The 14363-nt window shown below is 45.6% G+C and overlaps 1 protein-coding gene across 1 annotated transcript; it reads right to left on the reverse strand.

Annotated features, from left to right (window-relative positions):
- Positions 1-5796: 5796 nt before the first annotated feature.
- On the reverse strand, positions 5797-6485 carry LOC142560700 (ATP synthase lipid-binding protein, mitochondrial-like). The gene has a single exon (XM_075672961.1). It carries the CDS (start codon positions 6413-6415, stop codon positions 5966-5968), a length of 450 nt encoding a protein of 149 aa, XP_075529076.1. The 5' UTR covers positions 6416-6485; the 3' UTR covers positions 5797-5965.
- Between the last annotated feature and the right edge of the window lie 7878 nt (positions 6486-14363).

Consider the following 14363-nt stretch of genomic DNA (forward strand, 5'->3'; position numbering starts at 1 on the left):
TACGAACCGGTAAAAGGGGGACGGTAAGAGCCGCAAGCAGGTCTAGCCTTGCAGAGACGTCCGGACAATTGTTCCACGCGACCGGCTCTTATTTTAAGGTACAGGCACAAACAAGCATAGGAATAAGGATGTCATCGCAGCATACGCAAGCAGAACAGTACTAATCGGCCCATTTCACGCAGTATCCATTGAGGCTGTCAAACGCACGCAATTGCTGACGTTTACCATTACATGCTAAACTTAACCACTCGTTGAATAGGCACATATAAAAAAGAACCTTCAGGTGGAGGCGAAACAGCTTTTTCTTCATAATTCAGTGTCAATGTGGGCCGGTCAACTTCTCCACACAGCGCTCGGTTACACTTTGTTTCAGTCCACCAAGAAAAGTCCTCCGCTTTTTCAGTCCGGGCTGTCTAGTGCCTATTCCAATAGCTAGATGACGCCTTTACATTGGCACCCTCCTGTGGGCAGCCTCCTAGCCTCCTAACACCCTCTTAACCTAACCTAACCTGACCTAACCTAACCTAACCTAACCTAACCTAACCTAACGAACATCGTTTAACGGTACATCGCCTAAACGAACACGTGGGGCAACTTCTTAAGACCAAATTTCTGTAGTTTTTTTAGAGGCTAAGGTGTTCGTGATCTTATCCGTACCTGCACTAACTGAGTTGATCCAAAATTTTCAAGTGAACTTTCTGGTACGTCGTCAGATAAATTTCAGTGCAGCGCGACTAGCATTCAGTAAATTGCGACCTGTTCGTAGTTGGGCTTCACTGAACACTTTCGTGGCTTGGATATGCGCCAACAAATTATAGGCCTACAGCATCAATATCTACTGGGACACTGGCCAGCATATTCTCGACATCGGAGTCAAGATAACAGATCAACATCATTTCGCTACCTGTTTGGTACTGAACTTCGGACGAGCTACGCCACAGATTACGCCTGCCATTTTCTTTCGTCAAAGAACTACGACATATTTTTCATGCCTTAAGCACGATAAGGTAACACACTCGAAAGGCTGCATGAACATGCCAATAAAAACTCACGTTGACTATTGCCGAACAATTATTTCAAGTCAATGCATAGCTACAAATCTTTATTCTCGTGAACATCTTACTCTTGCTTCTAGGACAGCAGGAAGGGCAGCGAGAGTAACTCGGTACAACTTTAAGATTTCGCGTGAAATGATCACCAACATTTTTGGTCGCGTTGTAAGTGTCTTGCTGTGGGAATGCATACGAACCAGTGGGAACGCATTCCAAAAAGGTCTTTAGGTGCACTTCACTTTACTGAAACTTGTTCAGTAATGCATATTTTCTGTCACATTGTCCGCATTCAATCATTGTATCAAGCCAGGGTAAAAGAAGGAAACACTAAAAATAACGGGATGCAGACGAGTGCCAAGAATAGCGTAGTGTAGGGTGCCGTGTGATCTCCGGCACAGCGAGGAAACGCCACAGCCGCTCAGCAACCCCTGAGGTTGAGTTCGAGCTTTCCCAGAAAGAAACACCACAGGAGGAGAAGAAGAGAGTGAAACAACAAGAGTAGTGATGGCGCAAGTAATGCTTTGTATAGTCGGGGCTCCAAAAAAATAGTTTCACACTAGCATGAAATTTGTATCTATTTACACTCCGTGTACAATAGCTTCATACTCAACTGTTGCGCGACTGAATAGAAATTCCGAATAAGTATCGCCATACTAACCCATCATACGGCGTTAGCAGCAACAGCAGTTTCCACTACAAAACGTGACCGTACACTGCACCTTAAAATACAAATTGCGTCGTCATGACTTGACAACGACGTCAAGAAAAGTAAGATGGCTCTTCCTGACTCTTCTGAAAAAAAAAAACATACTCTGCGGCTTTTTATTGTACGAGGTTTGAGAGCTTGAGGATTACGATGAGGCGTAAGCACTCTTCCGTTTTCGTTGTATAAGCGCTAAGTGATTTCCGTCTTCATCAACGCCACTCTAATCAACGAGAGTTCCACGAAAGGAGATTACCGCGTAAAATGTGAGGATAGCAACACTTATTTCTCCGTCCTTACCGACAATATCTGCACACGTTCTGCGGCCTGCCAGTGATGGCAACGACAACGAAAGTAAAAACAAAGACTAAAAGCCTGCTGATGAACTCGTCTAGAAATAAAGGATTATCACCGAGCCGTGATGTGACTGGGTTGATTTTCTGTCAGGGATGGCGCTGTGAGCATGTTGTCTACGGAGAAAGAGTAATAAACGAGAGAAAAGAATATTAATGCATGCATCCTTAATGGCGTGCTTCACACTATCCACTGGAATGCTTCGTCATAAGTACCGTGTGTGGCAAACAGTATTTCCTGGACATCTGCGCTTTGCATTGTCAACACGAAGCCCGTGATTGAAAAAAAAAAAACACACTTCGTTTTTTTTTTTTTGTTGTCCCACGGTAATGGCCGAGATGAATTCGTTTTTACAGACACACAGCTCGTAGTCTCATTTTGCGCTGATACCACGCAAGTCGGCGCGCAGTTTGAACGGGTGCGCGCCAAGCATTCGTGAGCGAACAAGAGAAAATTACCTATCGCGACAACAGACGAGCTGCAGGTTTCGGTGGCAAACGCGTCCCTCATCCACTATGACCGACCTTGTAGAGGAAGCGGAACATTTATTCAGCAGTAGGAGCTTGTTTATTCGCAACGCGCCACGTGCTTCACCTCGCAGTAACGCGCCACAGCGTCACACTGCGATGAATTTTGCGCGCGAAAGCGTCCTGTAACTTGTATCTTCATCGTCGGCTAGATTATTGATGCACGGGATCTATTTTATAAATAAATTAGTCCTTTGTGATGCCTTCAGTGTACGAAGCGTATTAAGGCTGTGATTCCGTCTGAAGGCGCAGGAGAATTCCTCCTTTCTAGGCATTCGTCCGTGGCGACGTGGTTACAGTACGCTTCTGTGCTGGAGGAACCCGGTTGGAAATCGACCGCCTGAAATGTATAATTTCGGCACGCACACTATCCCTCGAAGGCGCATAAACGGCAAAAAAGAAACAAACATATATAAACCGCGAAGGGGATGGGGGGGGGGGGTAGCACCAAAGAACGCTATCGCTTTTAAAAATAGTCATAAATATGAGGGCAATAAGAAAAAAAAAACGAACAATCAAGAATGAGTCCACTTTCCATCACATAGATTCTTCTGTGGGTTTTTACAGAACAACAACACTCGCCACATAGAAATTCTCCTGCTTTCTTTTCCTCTAACTTCCTCTGTGTTCGCATTGTCCGAGAATATATCCTCTGGCGGGAGATGCTTGACCTCCTTTACCCGCGTATTTGGTCCTTTCCCCACAATTTTTGTAGGGTGGAGGAAGTCTCTATCTGGAAACATAGGGCCGGTGCCACCATTACGACGGCCACCATTTGTACTTGAGGCAAACCGTATGAAGGCAGTGGCTGGTGCCCAAAGTGTTCAACTATTGTCTGAGGCGAATGCCCATCATCTACATCGCGCGAGCCCTAAAAAAAAGACAGTGCGCGAAAGAACACTTAGGGGTGTGAAGCTGAAAATAGACAAACCCAAGATTATGCACGATGCAACATGAATAATGTATTTAATAAGTTGCTTTTGCATTGTCAGCGTGCAAAGGACCAACGACGGGCCAGTTTCTTGCTGATGTTATGCCAGGTGGCAAACCAAGCGAGAAAAAAAAACGCTCTCCAAGGATTCAGATTGGAATCTCATTTCTAATCGCATCCTTCAGATCGAGTCTGCGTGTTGACAAGCTTGCATTCATCGCTTATTCACCGCTGACACGCTTGAATAAAATGCGAACAGCAATATTTGCCTAAATTCTTGTGCAGCTGCTTTGGAGAACCGCTTTCTCAAGTCCGCAGGCTCTGCAAAAGCTTCGTCCGAAAGAGGTGGACCCAGAGTCGTTGACATCCTTTGTTTACATCAAGCAACACGGACACTCGCGTGAATACCCGTTTACAGAAGCACTTCATTCATGTAAACGTGCTATCTTCATGCTCCATTCTTTTCCATTCTCCCAGCTATAATGCAGTCGAATAAGTGTATACGAGAAAACGGCCCCATGCAAATCGTTCGGAGCCCAGTTACCAGTAAGCTTTAGTTATAAATAATAAAAGCTCTTGGCCATTCCTCATGAAGACCAATTAGCTGACCTGTTACTTCTTGCAATTGTCAAGATGTTCATTATAGAATTATATGGAATCGAAGGAAAGGTAGAAAGCAGATGTTTCTGTAAGGGCTTCTACATTACATGTCTATTGCATTTTTTTCTAGAAAAGCTAGGGCTCGTAAAAGATGACGAGTACCATGTTGCCACGCACCCGAACGTACCAGGATACCAATGCCATCAAACAGTTTTATTTGGCATTATTTCTCTCTTATTCACCTATTGGCCATCCATCTGTAGCCCATTGCGCGAAATCCAACTTACCAGTGCTGCAACGTTCCCACTTGCTCTTTCTTATGATCCACGTGTTTTCGGGAGAAGACCTTGTGTAGCCAGTCTATTCTATAAGAAAGAAAGGCGGCAATAATTTAGATACTTAGTGGATGTTCCCTCTCCTTTCTTTTCATTCCTCAACCCCCTTCCCCTGTGAAGGGTAGCAAACTGAACGTGCGTCTGGTTGAGCTCCCCTACCTCTCCTTCCTTCCTTTTCAACCTCCTCTTCCTCCTCCTAGTGGATGTTGCACTCATTGCACTATGAAGGTGGTTGTTTGGGAAAATGCGGGAGGGGGACTCTTTTTTGTTGATAGTTGCCATAATTAAGTAGCTCAAGCGATGGATATTATTTATTACTTTCGTGAGAGGTCGTCCCGAATACTCAGTGCTTCTAGCGAAATTGTCAAGTACAGAACAAGAATGTAATTCTGCTTAGTTTTGATGTTCTAACTAGAATAAAGTAAGGGAACCAACGACATGAAAGATGTCTTCATGTCTTTCGCTCACTGCCCCCAACGTCTCTGCATATAGCCCTTCTTCAAGTAACTGATGTTCCATCTGTTAGACGGAAATAACGACATGCTGAGACTTTCCAACGGTAAATGGGCGGATCGTTTATTCAAGTTTTTTTTTAGGAAGCTCTTTACGGCACGCGTAAGAAAGAGCGTTTTCAATGTGAACGAATGGCCCCATAAAGAACGCACATTTATTTGGTCAGGCATTTCGAAGGTCACCTTGGAAGCTGCATTGCGCTATGGCGATTCCCCGGGAGAAACATGTGTAATTTTTGGTGGACGCAGAGTTTTCTTAAATAAAACGATCGGCGTCGCGATATACCAAAGAAGCTCGAATTCAGCACGTTTTCGCAATGGCAACTTGGCAAGCTTTCCGGGCTATTCGCAACAGCCATCCGAGCGGTAGGAGCGTCGGCCCTATCGAAGCACGCCGCAGACTAATCGCCTTCGGCGCTATGGAAAGGGCGTTCCACAATTTATCCCCGCTTAAGATTTACTTTCCTTCGAGCGCCGCGTCGAAGTCTCGTGTTCCAGTTCACCGGGCGCGTGAACCTACGCGCTACATTATCAGGCGCCCATTATTTTGCTTTTTTAACGCGATAGCGTTTTAACGCGATAGCGTTAAGGAGCTCGTGTCGCAGAAAACCGGTATCGTCGGCGTCGGTGTCGGTGTCGGCGTCGGCGTCCGCGGCGTTGGCCGTGAGCGATAAATCACGGCAGGCACTTCATAAATAAAAAGCAACTTCTAAGATGGGCGGGTGGGAATCGAACCAGGGTCTCCGGAGTGCGAGATGGAGACGTTACCACTGAGCCACGAGTTTTTTTTTTTATCTTTTTACTTGTTTAATTCAGTGTCCGGGCATTTACAGATGACCTGCGCTACGGGCAGCCCCCCCTCCAAAAACGGAAGGTCCGATTGCCAGCCAACAACTGTCTCTAATGCACAATTCGGAAAAAAAAAAAGGGATCGTGGCATGTGGCAGTGTCTTAGAAGGCGAACAGCAACAGGAAGGCCATCATAAGACAGAAGAGACCCATGGCCTCAGACAGGGCAAAGCCCAAGATGGCATAGGAGAACAGCTGCTGCTTCAGGGATGGGTTCCGGGCATAGCCGATGATCAGGCTGCCGAACACACTGCCGATACCAGCACCAGAGCCGGCGACACCGACGGTAGCAGCTCCAGCTCCAATGAACTTTGCAGCAGAGTCAATGTCCCGCTGGACTGCACTGGTTTGGAAGCCCCGCACAACTTGGCTAAGAGGCCCAGCGCCAAGAGCCAGTCCAGAGACTCCGGCGGGCAGCACCACGGACTTGCTCTGGTTCTCTTCAAAGAGCCGGCTGTTGCTGACTGATGAGGACAGAGGCCGCAGGCAAGACCGGGAAGTGGCAGAGGCCACAGTTCGTGAAACGGGGGCGGCGAGCTTAAGGGCGAACATCTTTAGTTTGGTCCTTGAAGGGTGTACACAACGACCACCACAGCCAGCAAGATCCAAGGGACTGCACCGACTGCGACCACTGAGCCACGAGTTCGATGCTTCAAAGCGGTACAAAAGCGCCTCTAGTGAACGCGGTGTTGCCTTAGAAACGAGCTGTTTCTAAGGCTCAGGCGTGCGTCGCTTGCTCAGGCGCACATTTCGTTGTCGCGCCGAACGCTGCGTTGCTCAACGCTCACCGCGTCCGATGCGGGGCGCGTAGTCGCTGCGCCGTAGCCCATTGTCTTACACCCCTTGGCGGGTCGACGGGAACGCTGTCGCGTTCCACTCTTGAAGGCGAAGCTTAAGCGTCCTCCAATTTTTTTTTTATGGTGACCGCTATTCACGAGGATTTCGCTGTTGTCTATTTGTCGTTCGGCACCAGACGCGGCTTGAGGGGGGCAGCAGTCCGGCTGTAACCTTTGTTGTTTGCTCCGTTTCTCGGTATGCTAGTAGCCGAAGATGGCGATCGCGAGGACGTCCATGCAAGAGAGAGAGAGAGAGCGAATGATAAAGGAAAGGTAGGGATGTTAACCAGGACTGAGCCCAGTTGGCTACCCTACACTGGGGAAAGGGAAAAGGGGACGGAAAGATTGAAAGAAGAAGAGAAAGTCTGCGGGGGATATCGTTCGGTCACTCAGTCGGGATCACAGACGCTGACTCAATCCAGTAGCTTTCAAATATCGCAGCAGAGCTTTTGTGGCCTTTTGTAGCTGCGATATGCGACGCCATGGTCCCAAGATCTCGTTCAAGGTGAATGGTATTCTATCTAGCTGATTGAGAGCTGTGCAGAGGTCATGTCTTTCGTTTTCAAAAGATCGGCAGCAGCACAGTAGATGTTCTATAGTTTCATCGACACCACATGCAAAATTTATATGGTGCGCATAATGGTCAGGATGCAGAGGTAACGCATTGAGTACGCGTAACGACAGTAGCTTAACAACGAGGGTCTTAACGGAAAGGACGGACAGACCAGTGAACGCAGCAGACTCACTTTGAAACGAAATTCATAGCTGCTGCCAGATTGAAAAAGGTTGCATTTAAAAGTATCAATCTGCTGCGTCTCGCAAATACCGGTACATGCGCGCAATGGAATGTTTCGTCAATACAGTTGGGCACAAAGGTTCTGCAAACGCTGTATTTTCATATTACTGATTTTTTTTAGATTCATATGTAACTTATCACTTTTCTCCGCTTTAGATTTACTATCAGATGCAATACACATAATTGTGATATCATTCTTCATTGCTGAGTTACGGAGTTGTAAACTTGATAGTTGTGTTTCCTGAAAATTTGCGATTTTTGACAACTTTTAGAGAACAGTTTACGGCCTATATTAAAAAATCGCCACCAACAGTCACTAGATTTTACGTTTTGATTCTAATTGCAACAAATTTCGTCAATTTCGGTGTAGTGGTCGCCGCGAAAAAAGAGTTCTCCTTTTACATGTGTTTAAATAGGAGCACCCGAACTAAAGCTTCCTCTTAAAAGAGGTTCTTACTTTGTCAGTTGTATTATCCACGCCGAAAGAAGATCCCTCACGTGCGAACATATTTCCTTGCGGGCATTTAGCGGAGCTCCCTTTGTTTCTAGAAGTGAACATTATTGACAGTAAAGGAGGTCATTCACCCGCATTTTTCACATACGACGAATAGTTGAGCGCTGTCGCTGATGACCCCGCAGCTATTGCACAAAAAAAAGGCAAATATGTAATCTACATTCAACATTTCGACTTCACAAACTTACTTGCGCCGGGCTTAACATTACAGACAATAATTATGGCGCCAAAGTAGACTGAGTGCACTTAAAAACATCATTTCCGACTTTTTAAATGTTCTTATAGACCTAACCAGCAAGTTCTCGAAGCACGTGAGACCATATGATTGGTAAGTCAAAAAGAATGAAGTCTTGCGCGCCTTGAATCGCATTCTGGGTTTTGACGTGCCAAAACCGCGATTTCATTATGAGGCACGCCGTAGGGGGATACCCCGGATTATATTTTTACCACCAGGGAACCTCAAACGTTCCCCCTATGCCTCGGGACACTGGCCTTATTGCATTTCGCCGAAATGGAAATGCGGCCGCCGCGGCTGGGATTCGATCCTGCGACCTCGTGCTTATCAGCGCAGCACTACAGGCGCTAAGCCACAGCGGCGGATGTTTGCGTGCCTTCTTATGTATGATGATTAAGACGCTCTTCCAGGTTTCGCCAGATGTAGGTTAATACCACGAGGTTAACGAAGGCTAATACCAAAGCGGCTTTCTCATTCAGCATATTTTACGCAGTTTTTGCTTTGGAACATATTTATAGGCTAACATAAGGCGTTTTCACAAAGTTTTACTGGTTTGTGTGCAGTAAAACCGCTATTTGCTTTCAAGAAGGCCACGTGGAACGAAAAGACACTTCGAATTTAAGCGCAGAAACGTTGCTCAAAAGTCAACTGGCCGAGCTCCTCGATTCCTAGGTTTGCTCGTGTTCCGTTATATGCTATGAACCATGACTGAGGTTGTGATAAATAGACTTGTATGACGGCTGACTGCAATGCAGTGCATGCACTGTAGGCCGAGCAGTAGCTGGTCATCACGCACCCAGCTGGCTGCACTGGGCACACAGTTACCACTGATTTCTGAAGAACACTGCGACACTATTTCCATGATTGCGCCGGAGATCCAAGTCATCCACTGCCAACGTCTAGACCTTCAGATGTTTGAAAGTATTCAGAGAGGGTACTCCTCTCTCCACCCTTGAACGTCCGCCGTGTTTTGCCGTCTCTGTTGGACGCTGGAAATACTAATCATTATAATCTTGTATTTATCATCGTCTCCTAGCGCGTTAGCATTAGGAGCGTCAAAATGGGAACAAATGTAAGTGTGGGAAACTGGTAATACGGCAGAGGTAAAGAGGCGATGGAAGAGCTGAGGCAAACATGTAGAGATGCATATTGCATATATATATATATACAGTGTCTCGAAAGGCGGGCTGCTACGGACGAAGTTCCGCTACACTACGCTCCTCGAAGAGCCAGGACGTGTGTTGAGTGAGCTCCTGAGCAACGCTTTCAAAATGCGGCGAACGCGGTTTAAGTCATGGATACGCGAGCTCGCGGAGCTTCGAGGTAACGTTAACATATATATTGTTACGATGGGAAAAGAGAACAAGGTCGTCGACGGCGAAGAGGATGAAGTGCCAAGAGCCCCTCCGGATTCTCGGCCTGTATATAAGCTTTGTAAATACATCGTGTAAATAGTTTTATGCCCGTGACATGTTGGTGGAGGTGCGGGGTACGCGTCTTCGCCAAGGAGTTCCGCAGCGGACGTCTCACTCAGCCTGGGAGTATGCTTCCAGTGGAAGGCACCGCATCGGCAGCGGCAATGCCGACAACGCATACGCAGTACGTTGCTCTATAGAGCAATTTGTAGGATATACTCTTGCATAAACTTCATGAGCATTTATTCTTGTCTGTGCCACAGATCATTGTTGCTACCGCTGTAAAAGCAGGGTGCCTGTTTACAGCACCCGTAGGGAACAATCTGTGAATCTTTAGCGAACAGTAAGGATAATGAATAATCGAATAATTTTTAGTAATTTTCAACAAATTTAGCACTCTTTGCTTTCCACTATGGTGTTTTTAAAACTCTAATCTTGGCACAAGGTTTGAGTGCAGGATGTCATTTTGTGTGAAAGAGTACACTTGTGCGCATAACACCTCATCGTCAACATTCTGCTGCACAGAATGTCATTAGCTTTCGTATGCATTGGTCACTATCTCACAAACCGGTTGCTCCTTTGTTAGTTGGAATGTAGCATTTATGTAAAGCACATTTGATGTTCTAACAAAAAGCATTGTGCCCTCTTATCCCCTAATTCTCATTTGATGCCTAGTGTTGTAATAGCATGGTTGACACCATAAGAGTCAGTGTGGTGAATAATTGTGTCCGGTGGAGTATGGGGTGTACGTTAACTTAAGCAACTTTTCCAGATGACTTTAATCAGTATTGTGGAATGCTGTTTTTTTTGTTCAATCACTGTTACCAAGTTTCACTTTGGTTGTGGCAACAAGTATAATGTAGTTCGCTAGCACTCCTGTCAACACATATAATGTGCAGGCATCTGTGTTGAAAAAAAGACCAGCTAATGGTTTGCCAGGAGCTAAGGTCCATTTAAACCATTAAATTTTGAACTTACACTGGTGGAAATAACTGGTGAATGAAAGCACACCCAGGAGAGCTGACCATAATATTTTCTTTCATTATAACACTGCTGAAGCTTTGAACCGCATTTGAACTGGCTTGTTTAAAAAATGACCCATTTCCTTGTTCAAGTAAGACAAAGGTTCCACAGGAAGACAAACTTGAAGCTGTTCACAGCAGCATGAATATAAACAGCGTTCGACGTTTTGCAATCTTGCACCTGGTTATATTATCCATCCCATTTTTTTCCACAGGCTGTTCTTTACTGTTTTATGGTCATACCCAGTTTAATTTTAATGTCCCTATTTTTTAATATTTGGTTAATATATCTTTTCTTCATTGGCTTTCAACAAAATATATATTCATAATGTGCCTTCATTTACCATTTGCAGTGATCTTAACCAGATGCATCTTGATACAAAATTTATTTTCCTTAATTCTTCGTTTTCCTTTTCCAAAAGTGCAAACTGTTTATTTTGATACCTATTTTGTCTTCTGGGAAGATTGGGTCTACTGGATTAGTGACTGCTTACATGTGTACATCGTTTTCTGTTTTGGTGACCCCTACTCTTGGCAAGCACTGACAGCATTGCTCATACCCGCTCCATCACAATCACCACTGCTAAGCACACCCTTCCTTCCTTTATTTTAACACTTTGGCTTCTCTTGACCTATTATATGCACCAGTTACTTCTCCCCCAATGAGGCTAGGGGCCAGTGAGATATGCACAATCCAAAACAACACAGCCAAGGAAAACATTTGCTACCCTAATGACAAGCACCTATGTCGAAATGTTGGCTACAGCAACATCCCTTGTTCCAACAATGTTGATCTACTTTCATGTTTTTCTAACACAGAAGTTACTGCTTTGTCGTGTTCTGTGATTATACTTTTTTGCCGCTTTCTTTAGGATGGATATTCACGAATACTATTTGTTTCTCCTAACAGCAGCAAGTTTATCCTTGCAAGCGTTTGGAGTCAAGAACAACTTTCACCAGGAAGAAGTGCAAGACGAGTGATTGAAGAAAATAAAGTTGCTTCTGTGATCTAAGAACTTGAGGACTGAAATGTTGCACCTTTTTGTATATATGCTATGCAGTGCATTCATATCACAAAGTGCAAAGTGTTTTATCTCTGCAGCCATGTCAGTGTGTTGGCAAGACAATTTTCTCAATGGTGACCTGCTGCTTTGACTATGAGCTGCCTTCATGACATTTGCATTAAAGGAGATGTACTATCGTGGACAAAAGTACCCTGGAAGTGCGAGCATTGACCAAATTGCATTTCTGCTCAAGACTGCTGAAAACAGTGGGTCACGTATGCACATTCCGAACGCAGATGGTGGCACGGCTGATCCCAGCAAATAGCACACCAATAAAATTCGGTCAACTCTCGCACGTCCTGGGCAATTTTGTCCCCGATGGCACATTCTTCGAATAATGGATATGCTCTGCAAGATGAAATACGGGAAGCACCTGTACTTTAACGGATATAGTACAGATTTAGCATACGGAGTCTTTCGTTTTCTGAATACGGCAAGCACCTGTTTTTTAACGGTTATAGTACAGATTCAGCTTACAGTGTGTTCCGTTTTCTGAATACGAGAAGCACCGTACTTTAACGGTTATAGTACAGATTCAGAATACAGAGTCTTCCGTTTTCTAGATACAGAAGCACTCGTATCTTGTATTACGGTCTCCTTTTACAGTTGTCCGTTCTACGGAAATGACCGTTCTTAATTTACGGAAGAGTGTTCGGTCACAAATTACCAGCAAATTTTCTGTAAAGTAAGGCAAATTTTTTTTACAGTGTACCTCAGCCGCAAGACCCCGGCAAGTGCACCGGCCTCGATGTCGTTGACGTGGAAGAATGGATGAATATGTACGAGCGCGTCAGCAAGGTGAGCAGGTAGGATCCGACCATAATGCTGGCTAATGTTGTGTTCTACCTCGACGGAACACCGCGAACGTGGTTTTATACATACGAGGAAGCGCTAACTAGCTGGGACTTGTTCAAAGAAAAGCTGGCGGTTAGGATACGTGTTAGGATGGTGGTTATTCTAGTGGTTAGGATACCTGGCTCTCACCCAGGAGGCCCCGGTTCGATTCCCGGTGCTATGTAATACAGCGTGTAAATTGCTTTGTACCCGTGACAATATCTTGCATTTAACCGATAAATCACCACTGAATTTTCAATGTCATCAATACATCAATCGCCGTGGGGCGCAGTTGAAAAGCCATTATGTGGCTTGACGCAGACTATGCACCCGTCGAGGTCAGTACTAATTTTCAGGGCAGCGTTATTGTTAAATACAAAATTGGGCCAAATTGCGAATTTTTTTCTCGTTTCACAAACAAAAACGATTAAAGGCTATCAACAGATTGAAAGAAGATGAAGTCCAGGAGAGTATGGAATTACCAGCTTTACTGTTCGGTAAGCACACGTTTATGAAACGTTGCGCAGGCCTGGAGTAGGTTATTCGCCTCTACAGGTGGGTTCGTAGCGGGATACCGTGTCACCCAGTTTCTCTGTTTTCTTACAGAATTTGGCCAAATCAGTCCGAAAAGAGTGGACGCCATCCAAGAGACGACTGCCTATGGCGACTAAAATGCTGCAGTCATCGTGCGTCGCTACACTGCTGCACGAATCACCACGAGGTTTACTGCGCGCACGCTACTAAACGAGTTCTCGAAACACTTCACACAGTCCCTGAATTTGCACTTTTATTAGTAGGCAATTGTGCGCTATTTTGTATGAAAGGTTCCGTGCCATATGGCAAAGCTGACGCCGCACATGAAGGTCGCGAGAGAAGCGAGTATCCCGAATAATTTCTTAATTGTGTAGACGGCCCGGCCAACGTCTTTATGTGCCGTACAAATGTGGCAATGGCGATGCTCCTTTCTTATCGTTGCCAGACGTTTTTCAGCGCCTGAAGGGCTTTTCTTGTTTCTTTTCACTCTAAGACGAGCGGCAAGAAAGACCTTCAAGCGGCAGTAGAACACTCCTGAGGTTACTCAGCCCCCAAAGAAAGGCCACGACAATACTGGTATAAGCTGGATGGCGCATTCACCCCGCCTCGAAAGCTATTGTGCGCGAGCTCACTATCGCAAGCCGTGCTCTCTTACGGCAACTACATCACAGTCTACAAACACAAAGGAGAATCACAAAAGACGCTGAGCGCCGACGGAAAGGAACGCTCCGACAGCGGCCCGGCCTGTTTTGCTCGCGTGATTTCGTAAGAAGCTCTCAATATACAATTAACCCTCGGTATCGTAAAGGAAAAAGGCACATTGAGTGAACCTGGGTGCGCATACCTCCGGGAAACGGCACTGCGCAACGCTCCCCTGCAGAGGTACGTTCCGAAACTTCGAACCAGAGAGTGGTGTCTCGTACAAAGAGCCTAGAGAGTCGATGAGTTCTTGCCTCTTGTCTGGCAGATAACTTTCAGAAACTCTTACAACAAAGACCTACAGCAATGAACCAAATAAATCGCGCCATAGGTACCGCCTCTCTTCCCCTTTATACGAGAAAATAGTCGTCTTTGAATACTGTACGAGCTTTCCTAATTTCCCGCCGAATCGCACAGGGTTCGGTTAAAGTGATGCACGGCGCCTTAGCTCGAGGCAGGCAGCAAATCGTAGGAGATAGCTGTGCCGTATTTCTCCCACTGTAGGGCGTTGCCTCACTAAACTGTCTGAGCGCATTCGTTGACAACAGTCT

This window comes from Dermacentor variabilis, chromosome 10 (assembly GCF_050947875.1).
Source record: "Dermacentor variabilis isolate Ectoservices chromosome 10, ASM5094787v1, whole genome shotgun sequence".
Lineage (NCBI taxonomy): Eukaryota > Metazoa > Arthropoda > Arachnida > Ixodida > Ixodidae > Dermacentor > Dermacentor variabilis.

Excerpts from the sequence above, each read along its gene's own strand:
- LOC142560700 (XM_075672961.1), bottom strand. The coding sequence starts at position 6,415 with ATGTTCGCCCTTAAGCTCGCCGCCCCCGTTTCACGAACTGTGGCCTCT.